Below are 27,427 nucleotides of genomic sequence, written 5' to 3' on the forward strand. Positions count from 1 at the left end.
GGGTGGCTCAGCAGTTGAGCATCTACCTTCCACTTGGGTCGTGACCCTGCGGTCCTGGGATCAAGTCCCACATCGGGCTCCCTGCAGGGAGCCTGCTTCTCCCTCTGCCTCTCTCTCTCTCTCTCTCTCTCTCTCTCTCTGTCACGTGAATAAATAAAATCTTAAAAAAAAAAAAAGGAAGAAAGAAAGTTGTTCATATAACCATGCACCTAATCTCTGTCCATCTTGGTCCCTGCTGGGTTCCCAGCAGCCAGCAGAAGAGCTGCTGCTTCAGGCACGTTGGCCAGACACACGGCTAATGGGCTCAAAGGATGCCGAGAGCCAGAAGTTGCTCTACCCATCACCTCAGCCCCCTCCTCCGAACCCCAGTGCCATAGCATCCATTAATCACTCCACACTCCCATCCCTGACGTTCCCGAGCACCTGGCTCTGGAGGTGACAGGCCCAGTTCACGGACTGGCTCCTGCACGCCTCCCTGTGTGACTTCAAGTCACTTTCCCTCTCTGGCCTCAGTTTCTCTACCTGTGAAACAAGGATGCTCAGAGCAGCAGCCCTGGGCTGCTGGGACCACACAAATTGCAGACACAAGTGCCCAGGGCATGGCACAGGGTGATGCACCACACACATCACCTCCTACTGTGTCATAATCATCCAGCAGCAGGTGAAACCAAGAGTCACTCGGCTCCCTGATCACACTGAAGGCGACTCCGAGAGGGAAGATCCCCAGGACCAAGCACGGGCTACTAACAAGAACCCAAAATGCACCCAGAAGCAGAGTCTTTTCTCTCTCGTGCCATCTTGCTTCAGACGCAAAGCAATTTCTGTCTTTTATTCGGATGGGAGCTAATGCCCTATAAATATCTCATTATTGGCTTGCATTTTCCCAAAGCTTTCACACAATAAGGGCTTAATTACAGCATGTGGTTAGCAACCCCAGTAAATTAAGGGTTAGCTGATGTTCCCATTTTTTCCTGCAATTAAGGGCCTTGTAATTTTGGCATTTCCACTCAAATCGGGCAAAGGCTTGGCAGATGTGGCTCTGACCCAAATGCAAACACCTGGAGAGATGAATGGTTCCCTTCTGTTGGCACTACCTCTGCAAACCCTAAATCTAGACCTGCCCACAAGGTCATCCTCTGCCCTCACCCAGAAACGACCAGCTTACCACCAGGGGATTTCAATTCGTGTACCTAGCGAGGGCCATTATCCCTGGACAGATAACTCTGAAAAAGCACTCGGTGGCCCAGAGCTGAGCTCTGGAGCAATCTGTCTTCCTGGCCATAAACATAATCCGAACAAGCAAAACCAAACCAATAATCATCTGGGGAGACAACCCCTATATGGCGTTCAGGAAGTATATACCTTCCCAGGCTTTTTACTATAAAAATACAACTGCTTTGAATGAGATGAGACCACACTTCCACTGGGCCTGGAAATTAACAGGTCTTACACAGCTTTCTGGGTCATTAAATCCTCTTCTAGGTCCCTCTGAGTAGCTATTTCATAGCTGGTTGTTGGACACACTGTTTATCTAGCCAATTCACTGCTGTTGGGCATTTCTCCCAATCTCCCACCACCATACACTAAGTGAGCATAAATAACTCTCACAGCCACATATTTGTTCACAGCCACGTATTTGTTCACAGCCACCATTTCCACTGAGAAACGCACCAGTGACAGGCTCCCGCTAGCATTTCAGGATCTGGCTCACTGGCTGGCTGGTCCTGGATATAGCCCCCAGGCTAAAGCCAGAAGGAGGCCCACCTGCACTGAGAGCCACTCAATTCACTTTTGCCCTAAAATAAGGTGGTTTTTATATTAACAAAGAAATTATGAATTCCTTTTCTTTGTGGAAAAAAGAAATTAACCAACGGTTGAGTCCTCACCCAGGGCTTTTGCATAACGCAGTGCTCTCATGTTTCACAAGGATTAGCTCATTTGATCCTCGGCCTGCTCCCAGGGGAGAGGGAACATCACGATCCCCATTCTCCAGATGCGTGAAGTGAGGCCCAGAAAGGTGAGGTCATTCTGCCGACGTGTGACAGGGACAACGACACTCCCACAGGCGCCTGTGGACTCTCCCCATTCAGGCTGGCCCGGGTACTACCAACCACACAGGCAAAGTAACTTTAGTTTTGCACCCAAAGGTAAAACAATGGAAACAGCTGTCATTTGCAAGCAGCTTTAACACCTAAGATCCCTGAAGGCACAAACCAGCCCAAGTGGCAGACCATGTGCCTACCCCTCAGTCTGGCAGGGACACGAGCTGCCAATAGTCATCTGACAAGATCTGTCCAGCACCCACCATGTGCCAGGCAGCAGCCTGGTGTGGCCATGTCTCCTGGAGGGACACATCACCAAAGAGCCAATGGAAATGGAGCTGGAGACGGGAGAGACCCATGGGCAGCTGGGCTCCTCTGTGAGTTGGCAAGTACTGTTCCCTGAGAAAATTGAAGTAAAGCTGAAAATCGCAGGCAAAAGTCCTCAGCTTGCCCAGAACCAGGTCCGGAAGACTTGGAATAGCGCCACTGCAGCCTTCCCTCTGCTCAGAGCCCTCCCACCCCACCCTAGCCCAGCACCTGCTAACCTCAACTCTCCTGCTATACTGGCCTGCAGGCACATGCCCACCTCAGGGCCTTTGCACTTGCTCTTCCCACAGCCTGAAATGCTCTCCCCTCCCCCCACACCTCAACAAATCTTCACTGGTGGCTCCTCCCTTACCTCCTTAAGCCTCTGCTCAAATGTCACTTTCCCAAGGAGTGCCCTCAACTGTCTCCCTATTTAAGACCCTAACTTCCCCTTGCCCTGCTCTTCTTTTCCTAAGTTATCATTTTTCCAACCTGTTTCTTCCTTATCTACCAGCCCTTGCTGGAAGGCTGCCTCCCCCCAGGGCAGGGGTTTTGGTATCTTACTTAGGGCTGTGTCCACAACAGCCCCATAATAGGGCCAGGCACAGAGTACACGTGCTCAGAAGACATTCTGCAATGAACAAATGAAAACTACAGAGCGTTTTAAGCACTTTGCTAGACACTCTCCCAGACATGTAGTCCTCACTCCATCATCAACAGCAGGCATCAGGTGACTTTATCTGCCCTAAGAGCTGAAACACACACGTCCTACCACCTCAAAGGGGCCCGAGTAGATCCAGTTAACAGCCCCATTCCCTAGTTGGGGCTACTGAGGCTCAGAGGAGGAATGTCTCACAGGATCAAGCCCAGCCCTATGGGATTCTGGGCTGGAAGCCTAAACTTCAGCTTCCTCCTCTGCTTCTCCTAATGAAAAATTTCCCCAGCTCCTCCCTCCATTTGGCTGCTGAGGCTAAAAGACCAGAGTCACTGGAGAGCCACATCTTTCCCCCTCCTCCTTAGAGCCACATGCTGGTACCGAGTGGACAAGCCAAGGGTTTTAAATTCAGGTTTCCAGGGCCAAGAGTCTCCAAGCAAATGTAAACTGAGGCTGGGAGAGTACTAGGGAGTAGTGAGGAGTGTGGCAGCTCACGTGGCCACTCCTCGTCTGACCTGGAAGCCAGTGGCTGCTGCTTCTGAGATCCAAAGACTTGGTGCCAACCAAGACTTGGGCCCAGGGAGGCCAGAATATGATTATAACGACAATTATAAATTGTCGGAGGGGATTAAAAAAAATGGCCATGGGGATAGAGTCAATGCACTCGACGCCCATTAACTCAAGCAGTCCCCCTGGGGAGGGTCTAGCTATTACCCCATTTTATAGAAAAGGAACCTGAGTCCACCTAGCCAAAGTCACACAACCAAACATGCTGGAGCCAGACCGAAGGCCTGGAGCCCACGTATTACAGCACTAAATTCTAGAAAGACCTGTGAGTGTCTGCTAAGCACTGCCAAAATCTGAATTTTGATGTGAAACTTAACTACTGGCAGTTAATTAAAAACAAAAGATTTTATAAATGCTGTGCAGGTGAAACAAAAGACCAGCAAGCAGGCCTCGGCACCCCAGGGCTGCCAATCTGCCACCACTGGTATAGGCTGAGCTAACTGGGCCATCCTCACTTGGACCACATTCTTAGAAAACCAACAAGAAAGAGGCAATGAAGCAGAGCAGCCCGTGCTGAGCCCCAGGCACAGGCCCTCGACATGCGCTCTCATTTGTCCCTTGAAACTAGCCAAGATGTCCACTGTAAAGGTCCAGAGTGCAAAGAAGCAAACAGGTCCTCATTCAAAATGAGGCCCGCCTGCCACCCCCTACGGCAGGGCTTGGTAGCTAAGAGACCTTACCCACACTCCAGAAATAAAAAGAAGATAGCTCTGTTTGAGCAACCCATACCCGAGAAGCCTTTTTTTACAAGTCTGGTTCTCAGGCCCTGAACTAATGCTCTTAACGACCAAGGTCACATTGCAGGCTTTCTGGGAGGAGGTTGCCACAGGAGCCAGCTCAGTAGATGACTGCGTGGGTGGGTGGGTAAGAGAGAAAGGCGAGCGCCAGACAGACTGAGGACAGGGGAAAGAAACCCCAGCCCCCCACCACCTAGAGCCCTGAATTCCTCACCGAATGGCCTTGAGCAAGAGTGCTCAGTTGAGCCTCGGTTTTCTGCTCTGTAAAATGGGGTCAAAGCAGAGTCCGCCTCATAAGACTTAAATACAGTCCAGCATGTAACTCAAAAGCACTTTCATCCTGATTAGTTTTTGCTGCTGACATGAGAACAGCATGGTGAATAACAGCCCGTCCATGTCAACCTACTGTGTGCCACACACTGTGTTAAGTAAGCACTTCCAACATATCAGGTCCCTGCACCATGGCAACAGTCTTGTCGCCATGATGAAGGGGAAACTGAAGTTTAGAGAGGCCAAACTACCTGTGCAAGGTCACAAGGCAAATGAAATGGACAGAACTTTGCTGTGTGCCCACTGAAAGCCTGGGCAGGCAAGAAGATAACCATGCAAACGGGACCCACAGCCCAGCCCAAGGCTCAGGCCAGGCGCAGCTGACCCCAAGTCCACACCTTTCCGCCACACTGGACAACAGGCAAGGCGCCAGAGACAAAGCAGCAAAGGAGGAAATTCGTGCCGCTGAGAGCAAAACTTCAGGCCTCTGGGAAGGCAAGGCGGGGCTGGGCACCCAGCTGGGTTCCACTAAGTGCTAGCCTGGTGCTCTTGGGCCAAGGATGAGTCTTTTCTGAGCTTCCCTGCTTGTATGTAAGGTGGGGTTAACAGAACCTCCACCTCACTCTGTGGGGTTTAAGATGCTGACAAAAGAACTCAGCCTGGGGCCTGCCAGATGAACATTACCCCTCAACACCAATAACAGCCACAGTAATAATAACGATGACTGTGATGTTATCACTTGGCAGCCACAGGCACAAATGGAGTCTGTCCCAGAATGGAGAAGTGACAGCCCATCTGGGAGGCAGAAGGGCAGACTGGGGGGAAGGGAGAGGAAAGAACCAAACACCCCTGGAAGCCACACATTTTCATTCATCAGCTTCCTGAATCCTGGAAACCACCCAATGAGTGGAGTTTGCCCACCGGACAGATGGGCAAACTGAGGCTTCTCAGAGCTACCCAAAAGCCTGATCAGGCTCCAACAGACAGCCGCCAATTTGCAGGTTTTCGCTTGGGAGCTGGCCCCTGTGTTCTGGGGCCCCAGAACACTCTAAGGGTCAGGAAAGAATCCAGCAGAAAGTTCCTCCCAGGATCCTATTTCCAACTGATACAGAAATTCAAGTTTCATCCCTCAGCTCCCTTGTCCACTGCATGCTCCCCCTACCCACTACTGCAGGGGTAGGGCCAGACAGCCAGGGACTGCCAGCGCACTGAAGGGCAGGCAGTGACAAGGCTCGACACCTCTACAGACAGAAGAAAGGATCAATTTGGGCCAGAAGTCAGTATTTGCAAGGGACCAAGCTTTAGAGTCAGCCTAAGAGAACCAGACAACAGAGACCCTAGGGTCCAGCCAGCCAGCCAGACTGCAGAAGCCAGCCAGCGTAACCCAACAGAGGTACGGCTAAGTGTGAAAGTCTGCGAGGCGGCCAGACAGCACAGGTCGCCCTAGACAGCTAGCCAGGCGGCGGGGGGCTGCCCGGAGGGACTGGACAGATGGACAGCCAAATGGTGGCGGCAAGGAGTTCCATCCAGGACAGAGCGACGGCCAACCAGACGGCAGGGGCTGCTCCAGAGAAGTGAACAGCCAGCCAGACCACAGGGGTCGAACCAATAGGTATCTGGCTGGCAGGGTTCGGACAGACAGGGAAGAGGGACTTGACCCTGACCCCCCGATGGTAGAGCTCGGCCGTGGAAAGCTGGGCACAGAGGAGTCGGCGACGGTCCACCGCACTTCCTGGCCCACGCCCCCCGGCCGGTGAGACGCCCCGAGGGCCCGAGCCGGCTCCCCAGCCCGGCAGGAAGCCCTCCGCCCGGGGCGTCCCACAGAGCCCGCCTCCCCGTCCCCGTCCCCGTCGCGGGCACGCAAGCGCCGCAGTTACGCCGGCTGCGCAGGGCGCGCCATTCCCGGTCCGCCCTCCGCGCCCTAGGCCGCCGCCCGCCCGCCGTCGCCGCCGCGCTCGCTCACCGGCCTACGAAGTTCTCGAGCACCGAGCTCTTGCCGGCGCTCTGGCCGCCCACCACGGCGATCTGCGGCAGGTCCAGGTGGCAGCTCTGGCCGATGGAGCTGAAAGCGTCCTGCAGCTTGTTGACCAGCGGGATCAGCTCTTCCATCCCGCGGTTGCCCATGGCGCCGGCGGCCCCGGCCCGAGCGCCCCGCGCTCCCCGCCTGCCCCCGGCCCTTAACGACGCGGCCCCGCGGCGTCCGCGGCCGTTGCTCCCCGCCCGCCCGGGCCTCGGCGCGACGCCCGCTCCCGGCTCGGCCTCACAGTCGCCGCCTCATCCGGTTCTCAGACGACACCCGACCCGAGCGACCTCCCGCCCGGGCCCCGGGGCTGCGCCCAAAGCCCTCATGCCGCCCCCGATTGGCCGGCCCCGCTGCCACTCGTACCCAGGAGCCAATGAAAGAGAGGCATAGGTCTCCGGTTGAGTAGACCTTCCCCCTGGGGACCTCCCGGCGGGCGCATTGGACGCCAGAACTGTCGTTTCTGCGCAAGAGCCAATAGCGTGGGGCAGCGAGTTGTCAAGGCCAGGAGGCGGTGTTTCGGGAAAAGGCACTGTTGGCCCCGCCCATCTTGGGGAGGTCCCTGACGGCAAGAAAACCTAAGTCTCATTGGCAGGAAGACGGGCCAGTCAACAGTGCGGGCCAATGACGTTAGGGATCGATTCATAGACTCTGGTTTGTCACTTGATACTACCTAGTTCCCTAAGAATTTCCCATTGGCTTATATAAATATCACTCCGTTCCTCCAACCAACAAAGCCAAAGAGGACGGGCGTTGACCTCCGAATCCTGACTTTGATTGAGAACTTAGCTGTCAATCAAAGAATCTCCCGTTCTTGTGATTGTTGTAGGTCTATTAGAGTCTTCTGGAGTAAAGAAGGGCCACGGTACTCAAAGAAGGGCGACACCTCGTGGTGGGACCTGGTAATGATAATCGCTTCTGCGTTTCCGGCCTCTAGAGAAAACTACAAGTCCCAGAACGCATCTCGGCCCCGGGCTTGCAAACCAACTCTTCGCGCGGGGTTGCAATACACTTTGAAGATTAATCGGGCGTTAGTGGTTCCTAGGGAGAGGCGGGCTGGCGCTGCATCCTTGTCTCTCCCTTTTATTCCTATAAAGTCCCACCTTCATGCTTTTACAAATTTTGTGCCCTTTCCTAGGAACACCCTCCGCTCACGCCACGACTTGACTCGGCTAACAGCTGCAACGTTGTTCCCCTACCTCTTCAACTTGAGCGCATCGTGACCTCTTGGAGCACCCAATGAAACTCAACGGATCCTCTCCCCTTGAAAAGATACTATTTTGCAGTGTTGGAACTAGGAATCTTGACCTCGTGGGAAAAAAGCCTGAGATAGGTGGAAGGATTTTATGAGAAGTGATTTGATCCCCTGGGCGTGGATTGGCCAGAGAAGCAGCCCAATAAGGAGTCAGATGCCATGGAGGTAGGGAAGTGGGCCGTATGGGGCAGTATGGGGCAGTATCGGAGGAATAGAGAAATAGTGGGGAGGAGGACGGCAGAGTGGCCCATGGTATATGCCTGCTCCAAGACCTAAAACCCCGATTGCAGAGAGATGGGCAAAAAAGTCAACCGAGACAAGGCGTGGCATTGCAGCCTTCACCACGGCAACCTGGAAACACCCTAGAAGCTCCTTCTCTGAGCTGGTTAAATAAATACTGTGCAAGAACTGTAAGAAACACAGGAAGTCTTCATGTTCCGACATGTTAACAATTTGAAATATACTGAGAGAAAAAAAAAGATACAGAACCACTCGTAAAGGAGGCCCACATTCATGAAAAATATATACACATGGAAAACCTCTGAGAGAATACACACATTGATGAAAGTAGTTGCATTTTTATGCTATTGGAATAGTGGATCCTACTTTTGGATTACTTTCTCAATATAAAAACCCTTATCTTCTCAGAGCAGCAGCTCTGTAATTGGCCATATCTAGGTTAAGTCATGCGCCTATTTGCTCATGTCATTCCTCTAAACCTGTCTCCTTATCTGTAAAATGGGGAATGCAGCTACACGTGCATCATAGGGTGGCAAGAACTAAACACAGACAACAGCCATTTAGAACAGTACCAGGCACAGTGTAAGCACCGGCTGGATCACACCTACCGTCCTCACCATGTTTACTGACAGCAAAATTGTGCCACAAGTCAAGAGTCAAGGCTAAGAGCATGAGCACTGGAGCCAGGCTACTACTTCTCAGTGGTGACCCTGGGGAAGCTATTTCCCTCTATGCCTGTTTCCTCACTTTTGAAAAGTGGGGGAACAAGAGGTGCCCCTCTCAGGACAGCTGGAGGCCTTGAGCCAGAGGAAAAAGGATGCAGCTCCCACACTGTGGCGCATCCTCTATGCTGGGCTGAGCCAGGTAGTTTCCAGATATCAGCTGCTGCTGTGGTTACTTATTATTATCAACAAGGGGAGGGAACACTGGCCACAGAGACACTCAGAGGAAGAAGAGGACTGAGACAGGCCACCTTCCCAAGAAGGCACAGATAGTCTAAGTTAGAATAATAATTTTTTAAAAATCCTTCCAATACCTCCTGTTCCCTCCCTCCCCCAAGCCAGATCAACGCAGTGTGATTCCCACAGAGGCCAGGGCTTCAGTGGCCCAGGTGGGACAGAGGGTGGGGTCCCCATACATGGTGCCCATGAAGTCCCGCACGAAGTCAGGGAAGCGCTTCTCCACAATGCTGGCACGCACAGCACTCATCAGCTGCAGCTGCAGGGGGTAGGCGTCAGCCAAGGTCTCAGCCAAGGGGCCCCAGAATCCTCCCCCATGACCACCACCTCCTCCCCCAACACCATGCCTGGCCCACCCTGGCCGTAGGCCCACCTGGTAGGCAATATTGTGGACAGTGAGGTGGTGCAGGGCAGCAGTGTTGTCACTGTGGAGCAGTGCGTGCAGGAAGGCCCGGCTGTGCCTGTGGACAGGAGGTGAGGCTCAGCCATGCAGAGTCCTGCACCCCTCCACACCCTCTCCCAGCCCCCAGGCCCATCTTCCCCTACTTCTGGCAGGTGGGACAGGTACAGTTGGAGTCTATGGGTCGGAAGTCCTTCTCATACTGCTTCTTCTTCAGCTGCAGGTTCCCGGTGGGCACCAAAGCGGAGCCAAAGCGCTGGGGGAAGGGTGGAGGAAGGGAAGATGGGTCAACCAGATCTTCATGCTCACTGGCCCCACCCCCACTTTGCCCACCCCTGCAACACCCCCTGCCCCGTCTGCCCCCTGCCCAGGGCCTCACCGCAGTCCTTGTGGGAAAGACGCAGTCGAACATGTCACATCCAAGAGCCACGCAGACCACCAGATCAGTGGCATAGCTGGGGGCAGGGTCATGGAGGGGAGGGAGCAGAGAACCTCATGCCCTGGTCACACACCCAGGTCTCCCCCAACACACACACTCTGGCTCCCCAGGGACTGGGCCACATTCCCTCTGAACCACCCCCAGAGGAAAGCCATGTTCTCCTTTGGTCCCCTCCCAAGCAGGGCTGTGTCCTTCCACCAATGCCAGCCCACGCAGGAGTCCCCAGGAACCCGCTCCCCGCAGGTAGGGCCGGTTCGCCTCTCCCCCACATACCCGACCCCCATCAGGTATCGTGGCTTGTCCTTAGGCAGCCTTGAGGTGCTCAGAGCCACCATCCTCCAGAACTGGCCCTTGCTTTCGCCCCCACTCAGGCCCCCGATGGCGAAGCCCGGCACGTCCCTCTTGGTCATCTCTGGGGGCACAGGGCAATGTGAGGGGCCACCAGACAAAAGAACATATGCCTCCTCCTCTGCAGCCCCAGGGCAGAGCCGGCCCTGACCTCCACAGTCCCTCAGGAAGAAAGGGGGGGAGGGGGTCTGTCTGTCTGTCTAAGGGCTGCTGGTGATCTCAGCTATCATTTGTTGAGTGCCTGCTGCGTGTGAGGTCCCCTCTCATCCTTCAATTCTCAGGAGAGGCCCACAGCCTGTGCTCCCAGCCGACACCTAAGATGAAGCCAGGTATGTTTTCAAAACTGAGAATTTTCCAGATTTAGAACAGTAAACATCCTATATGCTGGATAACAGCCTGTACTCAAACAGTGAAACATTTATGCAGCAAAACACGTAGAGACTCCCAAAAACTGGGGTGAATAACCAGAGGTCTGGTCTTGCCACCAAATGAGTTAGCTACAAATTCCTGAGTGGTTTGCATTTTCAAAATGGGCTATTAGGCTCCAGAATTTGCAGAGAATGGGCGGCAGCTCCGCACTTGTTGTCAAGGTGTTCAGAGCTTGACATTGGCCAGAGGCCGCATATTCCAGAGACTGGATTTGAACTCGGGTCTAACTGCCACACCCAGCCATGTCTTGGGCCCCAGTTGCCTAGTTCAACCAGGGGAGGCCACAGTATCCACAAAAGGGACCCGATCCAAGGGTCAGGTTTCGAAGCTGGAATGCACATCAGAATCAACTAGGGACAAGTTGTTCAAATGTGGCCTCCTGGGTGCCCCTACAGTGGACTCAAATCCAGTCGTTGGGGAAAACCCAGGTGGGGCTGGTGCAGGTGAGCTTGGAGCACTTTGAGAAGCACCACCAGCATAGTCAGGCTGGCCTGATTGTCGAATTCATTTCTTGGTCAACCTGCAGGTGGCCAAGAAATGAATCCTACAGGGCAAGACTAGCATGGTAGTTTTTTGTTTTTTTTTTTTAATGAGAGAACAGAGAATACCAGAACATGTTTCACGTATAAGGATCATGTTTCATGAAGTCTTGGTTTCTGCTTTCATCTATGTCCACATATACTGGGCTGTGACATGAAATGTTATCTCTAACTGGGGATCTCCATAAAAAAGACTTACCAGTCCGGGAGCTGGGCACAGCTTGAGGACAAAAGGAATTACAACAAGGGCAGTCTTCACAATGGCACACACTGATGCCTGCCAGGTGCAGGCACAAGACTTTGAACATTTTCCCGTTTATCTTCACTTCGACCCTATGACATAGGGATATGTGCCCATTTTACAGAGAAAAAAGTGAGGCTCAGAGAGGCCAAGCCACTAGCCCAAGGGTTCACAGCCATGCGGCAGCAAATCAGAGGTATGGATCCTGCCAGCCAAACACCAGGATCCAGAGTCTTGCCCATGACACCTCATTGCCTTTGAGCCCCATCTCTGCCTCCCTTTTGTCTCCATTGCCATGTCCTTCATACAGGCCTGTCACTCTTCCCCTGAGCAAATACTCCAATGTCTTCATGGGCCTTCTGCTTCCTATCCTACCGGGATTTTTCTATCATGCCCCTTGTTCCCTGTCACTTTCCCACTCAACAGGCCTCAATGGCTCCCCAGTACCTCAGTGTGGTATCCCAGGGCCTCCAACGTCAGCACAATGCCCCAAGCCCAACCCCTCATTCCTGACCCTGAAGAGGAAGCAGCATCTGTATTGGTTAACGCCATAGGTTCTATAACCCAGGAACAGGCTCCAATTCGCAGCTCTGCAACATCCAAGCTGCGTGGCTTGGGGTAAGTGACTTTACACCTCTATGTTTCAGGTTCCCCTTCTGTAACCTTACAGGATGGTTACAAAAACTCAATGGGTCAATCTGTACCAGCATGTGGCATAGCGTCTGGTGAACATCCCAAAATTGCTAGCTATTGGATTTCCAATCATTCTGCGAAGATTCTAGTCCATTCTGCCTCTGGGCCTTTGCTTCGATTATTCCTTCCACCCATCAACAACCACCATCAGCACCATCACATGACAGGCCCAGGTGGGGCCCTCAGTGATGGACAAGCCCTGGATCTACCAACACTTGGCTCTACCTTCAAGGCAGGTGGCCCGGAGGTCCGCGTCTAGCCCACCCTGGATGATGGCAAAGAGGTTTTGCTTGTCTGGCCGCTGATGGGCTGCAATGCAACGGTCCAGCCAGCGAATTGACCTGTAAGAGGACCCCAGTCATGAGCCCTAGGGTAGGGAGACAAAGCTATAGGATTAGGATCCCCTCCCCCAATACACAAACACACACACACCTGTACATGGCCTCCTCCACACGTGGCCCCGTCACAGTGCTGCTGACCACATCATCCAGTTGCATGATGATGTCTGAGCCTGGGGGAAGTGGGGGGTGAGACAGAAGCACCATCACTAGGAAAGGTTTCACTTCCTGTTGGGGACAATCAGGACTCAAGAAGTTCCTCCTTGGGTCTTGCTGACTCCCACACAGCCCCCCAGTCTGTTTATACAACAACCAGAGGGAGCTCTTAAAGATACCCATTTGATCTTGCCTCACCCAGCTAAAACCCTGCCCAGGCACATAGAGTAAACTTCCACTTCTGCAAATTTACCTTTTTTTTTTTTTTTAATTTTTTATTTATTTATGATAGTCACAGAGAGAGAGAGAGAGAGAGGCAGAGACACAGGCAGAGGGAGAAGCAGGCTCCATGCACCGGGAGCCCGACATGGGATTCGATCCCGGGTCTCCAGGATCGCGCCCTGGGCCAAAGGCAGGCACCAAACCGCTGCGCCACCCAGGGATCCCCAAATTTACCTTTTAAAAACAAAATGTTGTGTCTACAAAGTGATCCTCCATGGTATAGCAGGCAATAGCATGATGGGAGCCCAAGTGACCATCAACAGGGAACTGGCTAAATAAATCATGGTCCAACCCTTGACAGAACATTCCTTTCCCTCAATTCCAAAATCAAGAAGCTTCTTAAAATCAAAGACTTTATCTTATGCTTATGGCATACCTAATTTGGCAGCAAAACCCAGAACAGTTATAATCTTTCATAAAATCCAATTTAGCAGGTGCTTATTCAGTCTTAAAAAGGAAGAAAATTAAAAAAAAAAAAAAAAAGGAAGAAAATTAAAAAAAAAGGGGGGGGGAGAAACTTTTAACATATACTACAACTTTGTGGCCACTATGCTCAGTGAAATAAGCCACACACAAAAAGACAAATACTGTATGATTCCATTTATATAAGGTCCCTAGAAATGTCAAATTCATAGAGGCAGGAAGTAGGTAAGAGGAGCCAGAGGCTGGTGGAGAGGGATAGAGAGTTAGTGTTTAATGCGAACAGAGTTTCAGTTTCACAAGATGAAGAGTTCTGAAGAGGGATGGTGGTGATGGTTGAACAATGCAAATGTGCATAATGCCACTGACTTGGACACTTAAAACATGGTTATAATAGGGGTGCCTGGCTGGCTCAGTCAGTAGAGCATGCCACTCTGGGTCTCACAGTCAAGTTCAAACCCCACATTGGGCATGGCACCTACTTAAAGAAATAAGTAAATTTAAAAAGTGAAAAGTAAAAATAAATGAGTAAAAATGGTTAAATTTTTTTAATGGTAAATTTTTATGTGACATGTATTTTGCCACAATTTTTTTTTTTTAAAGATTTTATTTATTCATTCATGAGAAACAGAGAGAGACAGAGACCTAGGCAGAGGGAGAAGCAGGTTCCCTGCGCGGAGCCTGATATGGGAATCGATCTCAGGACCCAGGGATCACAACCTGAGCCAAAGGCAGACGTTCAACCACTGAGTCACCCAGGTGCCCCACCACCATTTTTTTTTTTAAGATTTTATTTATTTATTCATGAGAGACACAGAGATAGAGGCAAAGACACAGGCAGAGGGAGAAGCAGGCTAATGCAGAGAGCCAGACACGGGACTCAGTTCCAGGTCTCCAGGACCACACCCTGGACCGAAGGCGACACTAAACCGCTGAGCCACCCAGGCTGCCCTACAATATTTTTTAATGGAAAAAAGAAAAAGTAACGTTTCACAGGGTACTGCCCCAGACCTTCTAGGATGCTATGTATACTACATTATTTTTATAAAATATTACAATTCTGAACTGACCTGAAGAATTTCAGGATCCAGGTCATGGATTTATACATGTTAGAAACGCCCAGGGAATATTGCCAAGATGCATCATTACAGGAAAAAAGCACACACAGTGCACCACACAAACCCAAGATGGGGCAATTTAATAAATAAACAAACCCATGATATCATGGTGATCCTAGAAAAACTGAATGAAAAGATTCATTCATCACTGCTGGAAGATGCTAAGTAATTAATCCATGAAAACCCAGTAAATGAGGAAAGGAATGAATCCCACTTTTCCTATATGAATTAAACAAGCTGGTCTCCCAAGGGTAGGTGAGGGACATTTGTCTTTACAGAAATAACCTGGTTGATGAATGAAGAAAGAATATTACCACTTTGGAACTCCTAATGGCATGATAGTCCCAGGCAGAGTGTTGATGGTTCACTGGGAGACACCAGCAGACATTAGGGGCTTCCTGATGGAAATATACATGATGTGAAGCCCTCTTGCCAAAGGAAAGAACGTGAATCTGGCGCAGACCTTGAACTCTGACCCCCACCAACTAAGTAAACCCAGAAGGCAGAGGAAAACTGTTACACAGCACTATGGAGAAGTGGCCAGCAAAAGTCATTCTCTGTGACACACTACAGGGGAAAGGAACTCGTTTCTTCAAGGAGCAAATTTCTTTAAAAAAAAAAAAAAAAGGACAGTGCCTGGGTGGCTCAGTCAGTTAAACCCCAGACTCCTGATTTCCATTCAGGTCATGATCTCAAGGGTGGGGAGATCCAGACCCACCTCGAAAACCACATCCAGCCCTTGGCCCTTCCTCAGTGCTTGGGATCCTCTGCCTCTCCCTCTGCCCCTCCCTCCACCCTCTCAAATAATTAAAATCTTTAACAAAAAAAAAAAAAAAAAAGGAAGAGGGGCCCCTGGGTCAGTCAGTTAAGCATCTGCCTTGGGTTCAGGACATGATTCCTGGGTTCTGGGATCCAACCCCCATTGGGCTCCCTGTTCAGCAGGGAACTTGCTTCTCTAGCTCCCCCTCCTGCTCCCCCTGCTTTCACACTTCTGCGAGCTGTCAAATAAATAAAATCATTTAAAAAAAGGAAAAAGGGAAGGGGGTAGAGCTAGAAACTACATGTGTACTATATACAATAAAGAGAAACGTTCATTGTCTTTACCAAGGAATGGCGGGGGGGGGGTGGGGGGTGGGGGGGAGGGGGTACTGATGGAAATGCGAGGGACCTAAAGCTTCCCCAATCCCCCTTTGGTGCTTCCATAATTTCAACATATCTTTGCCGAGCTAATTTGTCATTTAGGAGAAATAATAGCAATAAAATCATAACAAAAGCTACGACACGCCAGGCACTGTGTTAAGAGATTTACAAACATTACGTCATTATTCCTGTGAACTATCCCCATTCAAGTCCGCTCGTGTGAAGCTCAGGCAAGGGGAGTGACCTACCCGAAGCCCAGCAGCAAGGAAGGAAAGCGCCCGCCTCACCTCCACCCTCTAGAGGCAAGGGAAGGGGAGGCCGCCCCAGATTCGCTCACCTAAAGCGTTCTGGATCTCCACGGACTTCTCCGGGCTCAGGAGGGTCTCGTCGCCGTCGTAGGGAGAGCGGAAGCGGACGCCCTCCTCCGTCACCTCGGACAGGGACACCAGAGACACCATCTGGAAGCCGCCGCTGTCCTGGGGGAAATCCCACCGCAGGGCGGTCAGAGGGGTGGGACTGGAGACCCTCCACCTCTGACAAGTGCCCTGGGACCCCGGCCCCGATGCCACCTCACCGTCAGCAGATTGTGGGGCCAGTTCATGAAGCCGTGGAGACCGTGGGCTTTCTGGATCAGCTCGGGTCCCTGGGTTAGCGGAAGAAAGGATCAGGTTAGGGGCGAGCGCTGCCCTGAGGGCTCATGTTGAAGGACAGAGCTGGCCAGCTCGGGTCCCCGCCGCTCCCTCACGCCCAACACAAGGCCCGGGCCACCAGGGTCACTCGGTAGGTGTTTGTGGATTGACTTGGAGGCCCGTGTCTCGGAGGAGCCCGTACTCCCCACTCTCTGCCGCCGCCCCAACAAGGCAGAACCCACCCACCGGCCTCAGACCCAGATGGTAGGTGTTGCCCAGGCAGATGCGGCAGCCCAGCGCGTCCAGTTGCTCGGCCGTGATGCCCTTCATAGTGGCCTGCGTGCCCACTGGCATGAACACCGGAGTGGCTACCGGCCCGTGCGGCAGCCTCAGCTCTCCTGCCCGGGCCCTGGATCGGCTGCACTCGGCCACCAGCCGCATGATGCGCGGGGCCGACTCTAGAGACGTGGGGTTTACTGCTGCCGCCATCTTAGCTGACGGAACCACGTGGACACTGCAGCACCCTGGGCGGCGCCATGTTGATTGGAGTCACGTGACGCGGGCGCGGGCTGCAGCGGCGGAAGAGAGTGGGGGAACCATGGCAACAGACGCCGGCGCGCTCGTCCCCGCGGAGCGTCCAGTTCGCTCCCACCCGCTGCGTGTTGTCGGGAAAAATAAATATACTTATGGGTTTGAACCCCACCCCGGCCACTTGCCTGCTCTACAATCAAAGCCTCTCTCTAAGCGATCATTTTTCTCCTGTATAAAATGGGGCGAATAATTGTGTTTCGGTATTAAAAACGTTGTAAAAGGGCGCCTGGCTTGGCTTCAGTCGGTAAATCATGCCACTGGATCTCGGGGTTTTAGTTTCAAGCCCCACCTTGGGTGTTGAGATTGCTACAAATCTTTTAACAAAAAGTAAAAATATAAATAAATAAAAACTGGGATCCCTGGGTGGCGCAATGGTTTGGCGCCTGCCTTTGGCCCAGGGCGCGATCCTGGAGACCCGGGATCGAATCCCACGTCGGGCTCCCGGTGCATGGAGCCTGCTTCTCCCTCTGCCTGTGTCTCTGCCTCTCTTTCTCTCACTGTGAGCCTATCATAAATAAATAAAAAAAATAAATAAATAAATAAATAAATAAATAAATAAATAAAAACTATGTAAAGACTGAGAAGCATGCATATAGAGATCTTAATCAGATGCCTTGCACAGGCTTTTGTCTATCTTGTCCATTAATTTGTCCCAAGAATTTAGAACAGCACCTAGCACCCAGTACATGCTGAATATACATTGATTTATACAATGAGAGAAAGAATGCCAGATTTACAGATTGAGACCCAGAACCTAACCACATTAATTCATTCATTTATTCAGTGAAGACCTACGTATATACATCCCTACTAGTGCCAGCCTTTGTGCTGCACAGGGATGAGAGGCTGGGTCATGGATTTATTGAGCACTAGCTGTGTTCCTCTAATAACCAAGTATTATATAATATATAAGAACTGTTATTGTTGAAAATGGAGCGGATATCTATCCCAGCCAGCAGAGGGCGCCATTGCCCCAGAATCCTTCCTCTCAGTGGCCCAATGGCCTAAATTGTGCTGATCTGAACAAGATTCTGACCCTCAAGGAGCCTTAGGCTAATGATGCCAGCTTTTCAGGGTGGCAGGAGTCTTCACTGAGGCCAAGTCTGGAAAATGCGCAACCATGAGATTCCACCTCAGGGCCTTTGCACTTGCTATTGCCTTTGTCTGCCATACTTTCTGATTTTCCCATGGCTTTTTTGTCAGTTGCTCCTGACTCCCCCAGTCTTAATAATGTTGCACCTCTATCACTCTGTATCATGTCGCTTATAACTTATATTGTACTTTTAAAGCCTCCACACAGGGATGCCTAGGTGGCTCAGTGGCTGAGCCTCTGCCTTGGGCTCAGGGTGTGATACTGGAATCCCAGGATCCAGTCCTACATCAGGTTCCTTGCAGGAAACCTGCTTCTCCCTCTGCCTGTGTCTCTGCCTCTCTTCCTCTATCTGCCATGAATAAATATATAAAATATTTTTCTATTTTTTTAAGATTTTATTTATTTATTCATGACAGACAGAGAGAGACAGAGGCAGAGACACAGGCAGAGGGAGAATCAGGCTCTATGCAGGAAGCCCGATGTGGGACTCGATCCTGGGCTCTAGGATCACACCCTGGGCTAAGGCAGGTGCTAAACCACTGAGCCACGCAGGCATCCCAATAAAACCTTGAAAAAAAAAAAAAGCCTCTATACGTTGACAATGCCCAAATTTTAATCCAGCGTAGTCCTCTCATTGAACTCCTCTTTACAGATGCCTCCTTGACATCTCCACTAGCTGTCTGTAGGCACTCAAACTCTAGATGCAACGCTCCTTACTGTCCCCCCCAAGCTTACCTATCTCCTTCCACCCTTCCAGGAACTCAGACCAGAAAACCAGAAACTTACGGGTGGTCCTTGACCTCTGCCTTCCTCCCTACATCTGATATATCAGTAATTTCCAGCTGCTTATTATTAATACACTTCTTTCCATTCTTGTATAAGCCCACCTTGGTCACGGTATCTTTTAATATACTATGGCATTTTACATTAATTTTAATTAACATTTTATGTAAAATTGCTGCAACACATCTGCTATAAATTATATTGCTCTGTAGTTTTCCTTTCTTGTACTGTCTTCATCTGAGTTTGGTGTCTAAATATCTATTTCCTGGAAGATATTGTGCAAAATTGGAATGATCTCTTTCTGGAATATTTTATTAACCCACTTGTATACCCATCTGGTTATGTTGTTTTCCTTGAAGAAATATTTGTAGTTACTGATTTAAGGTGGTGTGTGTGTGTGTTTAATTTTTAAAATACACTCTACAGGGTAGCCCCAGTGGCTCACCGGTTTAGCACTGCCTTCAGCCCAGGGTGTGATCCTGGAGACCTGGGATCGAGTTCTGCATCAGACTCCCTGCATGGGGCCTGGTTCTCCCTCTGCCTGTGCCTCTGCCTCTCTCTCTGTATCTCTCATGAATACATCAATAAAATCTAATAATAAAAAATAATAATAATAAATAAATAAAATACACTCTACACTGAACATGGGAATCCATCCAACTCAAGACTGGTAAGAGTGACCAAGGGTCCCATGCTCTACAGACTGAGTCAGCCCTGAGCGTCACCCTGGTTCTTGAAAGATAGTCTCAGGGCGCCTGGGTGGCACATTCTGTTAAGCGTTGGACTCTTGATCTCAGGTCAAGTCTTGATCTCAGGAAGGTGAGGTCCAGCCCCATATTGGGCTCCATTTCCAGCATCAAGCCTGCTTAAAAAAAAAAGAAAGAAAAAGAAAAAAAGTTGACAGTTATTTCTCTTAGCCCACTGAACATATTCGGCTCATGGCTTCCACGGTCACTGTTAAGTAGGATCTTGTAACATTGTCACTGTTAAGTAGGCGGCGGGAATGTGGGGAGCCAGGCCACCTCGCCCTCTGCTTCTGCAGGAGCTCCCGGGCGGGTGGTGAGGACCAGATGCTGTTTGCACGGATGCTGTGGCTGCTGCGGCGGCCCCCCGAGCAGAGTACCGGCCGGAAAGAAGCTACTGGAGGTGAGGGCGACAAAGGACGTGGCCTGGCTGCAGCAGGCACAAGGGACCCAGCCATCGCGGGCTGCAGGCTCTGAGCTGGGCGGGGCGTAGCAAATAAGCAATCCCCTGTGCCCATTCGTCCGCGGTCTGGTCCAGGGCTTTCATTCATGACCCTGGAGAGGCAGAGGGCTCGAGGTTGCAGGTGTTGGACTAGGAAGAGGGACAGGCGGAGGCCACCCTGGATGGACACTTTGAAGCTGACCCTCCCTAGCAGGTGGCTGCCTCCTCGTCCCAACCGCTGGACTCACCCCACTTCCTTACATTCTTTTAATCCCAGACTCTGCTCTAGTACCCTTGCTGCTTCTTAGCCCCAGTACTAAATTTAAAAGTATGTTTAAAATTCTAAGGGGAGGCGGGGAAGGATCAGGGTCTCAATCAAAATGCTATTTCTTGGGACACCTCTGTGGCTCAGGTCATGATCCCAGGGTCCTGAGATGGAACCCCACATCCTGCTTCCTGCTCAGTGAGGGGTGGGGCTTGCTTCTCCTTTGGCTGCTTCCCATGCTTATGCTCTCTCTGTCAAATAAATAAGTAAATAATATATTTTAAAAATGCTATTTCTTAAAAAAAATGCTATTTCTTGTGATCTCTTCTTTCTGGTTTCCGCTAAAAATTATTATTTTTTAAAAAGATTTTATTTATTTATTCATGATAGAGAAAGAGAGGCAGAGACACAGGCAGAGGGAGAAGCAGGCTTCATGCCGAGAGCCCGACGTGGGACTCGATCCCGGGACTCCAGGATCGCGCCCTGGGCCAAAGGCAGACGCTAAACTGCTGAGCCACCCAGGGATCCCCTAAAAATCATTATTTTTTATTTGCCATTTTGCAATTTTATACGATGTGTCTCAGTGTGGATTTCTTGTCATTTATCCTATTTGAGATTCCTTCAAATTCTTGAATCTGGTGATCAGAGCCTCTCCATGATTTTGGAAATACTCAGTTATTCTCTCTTTGAAGAGCTGCACTTGCCTCAAACAGCCTAGTGACAAGAAATGCTGAGGTGTTGCCCCTCCTGAGACAATAATCACACACACACACACACACACACACACACACACACACACACTGGGGACTCAGGATGAACAAACCTTATGTGCCTGGTTGCACCAGTCTGGAGTGGAGTTTCCATGTCACTGAACTGGTGGAAGGAAGGAAGGTAAAAGATAATAAACACCAGAAACACTCATTATCCCACTGAATTTTCTCATAGATTTTCTTGAATGCTTTCTTCCTCATTCCTAAGTGCCCTTAGGACCACTTCCAGAGACATTACATGGTTGTTATTTTAATGCTTTTCAGGGACACCTGGGTGGCTCAGTGGTTGAGCATCTGCCTTCAGCTCAGGGCGTGATCCTGGGGTCCTAGGATCAAGCCTGTTTCTCCCTTTGTCTATGTCTCTGCCTCTCTGTGTGTGTGTCTCTCATGAATAAACAAATAAAATCTTTAAAAAAAATACCTTTCACCAGTTTCACTGGGGAGGGGCTCTGCAAAGATCCTCGTGTTGGCATGCAGAAAGACGATGCCTTTTAATATTTTTTGATGTTTGTATTTCTTTTTGAAAAAAAGATTTTATTTATTTACCTGACAGAGAGATAGCAAGAGAGCACAAGCAGGGGGAGCAGCAGAGGGAGAGGGAGAAGCAGACTCCCTGCTGAGCAGGCAGCCCGACAAGGGGCTCTATCCCAAGGTCCTGGGATAGAGCCAGAGCCATGACCCGAGCCAAAGGCAGATGCTCAACCAACTGAGCTACCCAGGTGCCCCTGATGTTTGTTTTTCCCATTCAAACATTAGATACATTTGAGGGCCGCCTAGCTGGCTCAGTAGAGCATATAACTTTTGATCTCCATGTTGTGAGTTCAAGCCCCCACACTGGGCACTGGGTGCAGAGATTATAAATCTTTTTTTTCCCAAAGATTTTATTTTTTTATTTTTTTATTTTTTTTAGATTTTATTTACTTATTCATGAGAGACACAAAGACATAGGCAGAGGGAGAAGCAAAGACATAGGCAGAGGGAGAAGCAGGCCCCATGCAGGGAGCCCAACGTGGGACTCGATCCTGGGTCTCTAGGATCACACCCTGGGCTGAAGGCGGTGCTAAACTGCTGAGCCATCCAAGCTGCCCAAGATTACAAATCTTAATTGAAATTTATACGTTTATTAAATCATTATGCTGTACACTTAAAACTAATACCCTGGCTACTTGGCTGGCTCAGTTGGTAGAGTGTGCAACTCTTTTCTTTTAAGATTTATTTATTTATTTATTTATTTATTTATTTATTTATTTATTTATTTATTTATTTTAGAGAGAGACACACAGAGCACAAGCAGGAGGGGCAGAGGGAGAGGGACAATCTCAAGAAGAGTCTGCACTGAGTGCAGAGCCCACTCCAGGCTGGATCCCATGACCCTGAGATCAGGGCCTGAGCCAAAACCAACAGTCAGACGCTTTACCAACTGTGCCACCCAGGCACCCTGGTGTGCAACTCTTGATCTCAGGGTCTTGAGTGTGAGCCCCATGTTGACGTACAGATTTCTTCAAATAAATAAACAAATAAAGGAGTAAATAAAAGTAATACAATGTTATATGTCAAGTGTATCTCAATAAAACTGGGGAGGAAATCTCTTAGCAAATATGAAAAAAAGGCAAAAATGGTAAATTTTATTTATTTTTCTACAGTAAAAATATATATAAAGAAATGAAAACATGTACACAAAAATACATCAAATACAACGAAAATTTTGAAAGCAGAGGAGTGTAATAAGCTTTACTTAGGATTCAGTTTTATTAAATAACCTTATTTAAGGTTTTTTTTAAGATTTTTATTTATTCATAGACACAGAGAGAAGGGGGCAGAGACACAGACAGAGGGAGAAGCAGGCTCCATGCAGGGAGCCCGATGTGGGACTCCATCCCCGGCCTCCAGGATCACACTCAGGCTGCAAGTGGCGCCAAACCGCTGCACCACCGGGGCTGCCCTAATTTAAGGTTTTATTTATTTTATTTTTTTATATTTTATTTATTTATTCATGAGAGAGAGAGAGGCAGAGGGAGAAGCAGGCTCCATGCACGGAGCCCGACATGGGACTCGATTCTGCGTCTCCAGGATCACGCCCTGGGCCGAAATCAGCGCTAAACCACTGAGCCACCCTGGCTGCCCTAAGGTTTTATTTTTTTTTTTAATTTTTGTTTATTTATGATAGTCACAGAGAGAGAGAGGCAGAGACACAGGCAGAGGGAGAAGCAGGCTCCATGCACCGGGAGCCCGACGTGGGATTTGATCCCGGGTCTCCAGGATCGCGCCCTGGGCCAAAGGCAGGCGCCAAACCGCTGCGCCACCCAGGGATCCCTGCCCTAAGGTTTTAAACAGATAATATATGGGGCACCTGGCTGGCTCAGTTGCAAGAACATACAACTATTCATCTCAGGGTCGTGGGTTCAAGCCACACATTGGGTATAGAGATTACTTTTAAAAATAATTAATAACTAGGGGGATCCCTGGGTGGCGCAGCGGTTTGGTGCCTGCCTTTGGCCCGGGGCGCGATTCTGGAGACCCGGGATCGAGTCCCACATCGGGCTCCCGGTGCATGGAGCCTGCTTCTCCCTCTGCCTGTGTCTCTGCCTCTCTCTCTCTGTGACTATCATGAATAAATAAATAAAATCTTTAAAAAAAATAAAAATAAAAATAAAAAAATAAAAATAAAAATAATTAATAACCAAATAAAATAAAATAGATAATACAGGGATCCCTGGGTGGCGCAGTGGTTTGGCGCCTGCCTTTGGCCCAGGGCGCGATCCTGGAGACCTGGGATCGAATCCCATCGGGCTCCAGGTGCATGGAGCCTGCTTCTCCCTGTGTCTCTGCCTCTCTCTCTCCCTCTATATGACTATCATAAATAAATTTAAAAAAATAAAATAAATAAAATAGATAATACATAACCACATGGCTTTTTAAAAATGTAGATAAGCGACGCCTGGATGGCTCAGTGGTTGAGCGTCTACTTTCAGCTTAGGGTGTGATCCCAGGGTCCTGGGGTGGAGTCCCACATCGGGCTCCCTGCAGGGAACCTGTTTCTCCTTCTGCCTGTGTCTCTGCCTCTCTCTGTGTCTCTCATGAATAAACAAATAAATCTTTTTTAAAATGTGGATAAAATCTATACTGTGAATTATCTTTCCCACTTGTGTGTTCCCCGCCAAAACAATGCTCACCCTTTATTTTTTTAAATTCTCACCCTTTGATATTAAGTAATGTTTAGTATTTATTCATTCTTGTCTACACTCACAGATACTTGTCAGCATATATTAGCAAATGTATATTTTCTTCCTGTTGATGTTGTTTTTGATTATTTAGGTATGGGTTTTTTTTTTCATCTTCTACAACCTTTAATACTTTTTATAAATAGAGCCTTTTTTAAAAGATTTTATTTATTTGGGGATCAAATTGATTTGGTGGCTCAGCGGTTTGGTGCCTGCCTTCAGCCTGGGGCATGATCCTGGAGTCCCAGGATCGAGTCCAGCATCGGGCTCCCTGCATGGAGCCTGCTTCTCCCTCTGCCTGTGTCTCTGCCTTAAAAAAATATATATGTTATTCATTTATTCGAGAGAAAGTGAGAGAAAGAGCACAGCAGGGACACAGGCAGAGGGAGAGGGAGAAGCAGACCCCCATTGAGCAGGGAGCTGGAAGTGGGGCTCAATCCCAGGACCCTGGGACTAAGGCCTGAGCAGAAGGCAGATGATTAACAAAATGAGCCACCCAGGGACCCCTAAATGGCGTCTTTGAACTACCATTTCCCACTAGTCATGGATCACCAACTCATGGAATTGCCCCCCAAAACATTCCCAACATTATAATTTACTCCAAATGTAAGTTTCATAATATTTATTTTATAATTCAATTGCAAAAAGGAGGCATGAGATAAACTGTCAGTTGTCCCGCAGTGCCTATTCCATCTAGTCTAATAAAATCATTATAGGGGCGCCTGGGTGGCTCAATAGGTTAAGCGTCTGCCTTCGGCTCAGGACATGATCCCAGGAGGGCTCCTGGGATTGAGCCCTGCTTTGGGCTCCCTCCTTTGTGGGAAGCCTGCTTCTCCTTCTCTCACTGCCTGCTGCTCACCCTGCTTGTGTTCTCTCTCTGTCAAATAAATAAAGTCTTTAAAACATTGTTAAAAAAAATAAAAGATTGTTATATCACCTAGTCCCTGTGATTTACTTTATCTTTCTGAGATTATGTGTCTAAGACTTATTAGTGCTGAGACACTAATCAGGGGTCGAGTCCTGCATGGGGCTCCTTGCATGGAGCCTGCTTCTCCCTCTGCCTATGTCTCTGCCTCTCTCTGTGTGTCTCTCATGCATATAAATAAATAAAAGTCTTAAAAGAGATAAAGACTTATTTGTGTTGTATGTAGTTACGGTCCATTCTTTTTTTCCTGAAAATCAACGTAGCCTCACATATTGGTATAAATATACCACAGTGTACTTATCCATTCTCCAGTCAATGAACTTGCAAACTTTTCAGGGTTTTTACTTGTTTGTTTGTGCTATTATAAACAGTACTGCTGTGAGCATCTGTTTACACATCTCCTTGTATTCTTGTGCAAGAATCCTAGAAATGGACTTACAAGACCCTAGACCAGATGGATATATTCAATTTTACTAGGCAGTACCAACTTTTTCCAGGTGATTACAGCAATTGAGACCCACAACAGCCATATAAGTTAGCTTGCATGTGTCAGACGCTTAACCAGCTGTGCCACCCAGGAGCCCAGTGTGCAACTCTTGATCTCAGGGTCCTGAGTTTGAGCCCCACATTGGCGTAGAGATTACATTTTTATTTTTTTTTAATTTTTTAAATTTTTTTTTAAAATTTTTAAATTTATGATAGTCAGAGAGAGAGAGAGAGAGGCAGAGACAGGCAGAGGGAGAAGCAGGCTCCATGCACCGGGAGCCCGACTCGGGATTTGATCCCGGGTCTCCAGGATCGTGCCCTGGGCCAAAGGCAGGTGCCAAACCGCTGCACCACCCAGGGATCCCAAGATTACATTTTTTAAAAATAAATAATTTATTTGAGAGAGAGTGAGAGAGCATGAGCGGAGGTGGGGGGAGGGCAGTATGAGAGGGAGAAGCAGACTCCCCGCTGAGCCAGACTCAGAGTTTAATCCCAGGAATCCAGGACCATGACTGGAGCCAAAGGCAGGTGCTTAACCGACAGAGCCAGGTGCCCCTAGAGATTACTTTGAGCATCAGACAAATAAGGAATCTCTGGGACTTCTTTCATTTTCAGAACTCTTCAACTCTGTCAACCAGGTGTATATGAAATGGTGTTTCATTGGGGTTTTAGTCTGCATGTCTGTGATTGTTACTAAGGTTCGACATTTTTCCAGATGTTCGAGTCATTTAGTGACATCTTTCACTACTCAGTTTAGGGAATTTGGTGATAGAATTCAACATGGTTGAGCTGTTGAGCATTTCCTTTTTTTATTTATTTTTTACTTAAAAAAAAGATTTTATTGATTTATTCATGAGAGACACACAGAGAGAGGCAGAGATATAAGCAGAGGGAGAAGCCCCCTCTCCACCAGGAGCCAGATGGGGGACTCGATCCCAGGACCCCAGGATCACAACCTGAGCCAAAAGCAAATGCTCAACCAATGAGTCACCCAGGTGGCCCTGAACATTTCCTTTTCTAAATGTAGTGCTTTGAATAAAATGTTATAATATGGGCAGCCCCGGGGGCTCAGCGGTTTAGTGCCGCCTTCAGCCCAGGGCCTGATCCTGGAGACCAGGGATCGAGTCCCACGTCGGGCTCTCTGCATGGAGCCTGCTTCTCCCTCTGCCTGTCTCTGCCTCTCTCTCTCTCTCTCTCTGTCATGAATAAACAAATAAAATCTTAAAAAAATAAATGTTATATATATAATATTATATATATATATAATAGATATATTCTTTTTTTCTTAAACTCTACCCCCAATGTGGGGCTCGAACTAACTACCCCAACATCAAGAGTTGCATGCTCTACTCCCTCTATGTTTTTTGCAAGACATAATACTAGGCTAGCAATCCTCTTGATTTATTATTGTTGTTGTTGTCATTATTGCTCGTTTGTGTTTTACAGATGCGAGTGCTCAGACCTTGACTATGTACTTCTGCGGCGGTGCAGCTGCTCCTCCCGCTGCTGCTTCTTGGTCTTCAGGCTTTCCCCGTGCTTCTTGGGTCGGCGGCGCATGGCATCTTCTTGGGACACAGATCCAGGGGTTTGTATTTCTTACCCCTGTAGAATTCCCCAAGGTTCTCTTTCTGAGTCCGGTTAATGACGGTAAGAAAGAACACAGGCAAAGAACGTTTGTTAACAACTCAGATCTTGGAGAGCTTGGAAGCAGAGCTGCCTGTCACTTGGCACCACAGCTGGGACAGCTCCACCATCAGGTCTTTCTTTTTTTTTTTTTTTTTTCAGGTCTTTCTTAAAGCTGTATAAGCAGCTCTTCCTTCTTGCTGCAAAGGTGGCGAGCCTTAATCTTGGCCATGTCTGCACAATCCCCTGCAACTACCGCTGC

The 27,427-nt window shown here is 49.2% G+C and overlaps 2 protein-coding genes and 1 long non-coding RNA gene across 16 annotated transcripts in view; 1 reads left to right on the plus strand and 2 right to left on the minus strand.

Moving 5' to 3' along the window:
- The window catches only part of DNM2 (dynamin 2), an 88,471-nt gene extending 81,628 nt beyond the window's left edge, over positions 1–6,843 (minus strand). For all 13 annotated transcript variants that reach the window (XM_038567288.1, XM_038567283.1, XM_038567289.1 and 10 more), the window contains exon 1: positions 6,541–6,843. In XM_038567288.1, the coding sequence (XP_038423216.1) occupies positions 6,541–6,701 (161 nt within the window). In that variant the 5' untranslated portion in view covers positions 6,702–6,843. The remainder of the gene's footprint in view (positions 1–6,540) is intronic.
- LOC102157235 lies at positions 6,824–8,373 on the plus strand. The gene is made up of 4 exons (XR_005375124.1): positions 6,824–7,251; positions 7,427–7,499; positions 7,736–8,017; positions 8,143–8,373. It is a non-coding gene; the product is annotated as an uncharacterized LOC102157235 (long non-coding RNA).
- QTRT1 (queuine tRNA-ribosyltransferase catalytic subunit 1) lies at positions 8,282–16,776 on the minus strand. Of its 2 annotated transcripts, none has more exons than XM_038567292.1 (10): positions 16,470–16,776; positions 16,169–16,237; positions 15,932–16,070; positions 12,573–12,651; positions 12,366–12,481; positions 10,164–10,302; positions 9,831–9,837; positions 9,598–9,707; positions 9,425–9,512; positions 8,282–9,310 (listed from the first exon to the last, which is right to left on the minus strand). In XM_038567292.1, exons 1-10 carry the CDS (start codon positions 16,710–16,712, stop codon positions 9,158–9,160), a joined length of 1,143 nt encoding a protein of 380 aa, XP_038423220.1. In that variant the 5' UTR covers positions 16,713–16,776; the 3' UTR covers positions 8,282–9,157. The 2 variants fall into 2 exon arrangements, with proteins under 2 accessions (XP_038423220.1, XP_038423219.1); XM_038567291.1 differs by having other exon boundaries at positions 9,831–9,906; positions 16,470–16,775.
- Between the last annotated feature and the right edge of the window lie 10,651 nt (positions 16,777–27,427).

This window comes from Canis lupus, chromosome 20, assembly GCF_011100685.1.
Source record: "Canis lupus familiaris isolate Mischka breed German Shepherd chromosome 20, alternate assembly UU_Cfam_GSD_1.0, whole genome shotgun sequence".
NCBI classification, from domain to species: domain Eukaryota; kingdom Metazoa; phylum Chordata; class Mammalia; order Carnivora; family Canidae; genus Canis; species Canis lupus.

Bases quoted from the DNA above. Each gene is read 5' to 3' on its own strand.
- QTRT1 (XM_038567291.1), bottom strand. From the start codon at position 16,712: ATGGCGGCAGCAGTAAACCCCACGTCTCTAGAGTCGGCCCCGCGCATC. The intron at 12,652-15,931 runs GTGAGCGAATCT...CACTTCCCCCAG, and splicing joins GGAGATCCAGAACGCTTTAG to GCTCAGACATCATCATGCAA. The intron at 9,513-9,597 runs GTAGGGGAAGAT...TCCTGTCCACAG, and splicing joins ACCTGTCCCACCTGCCAGAA to GCACAGCCGGGCCTTCCTGC.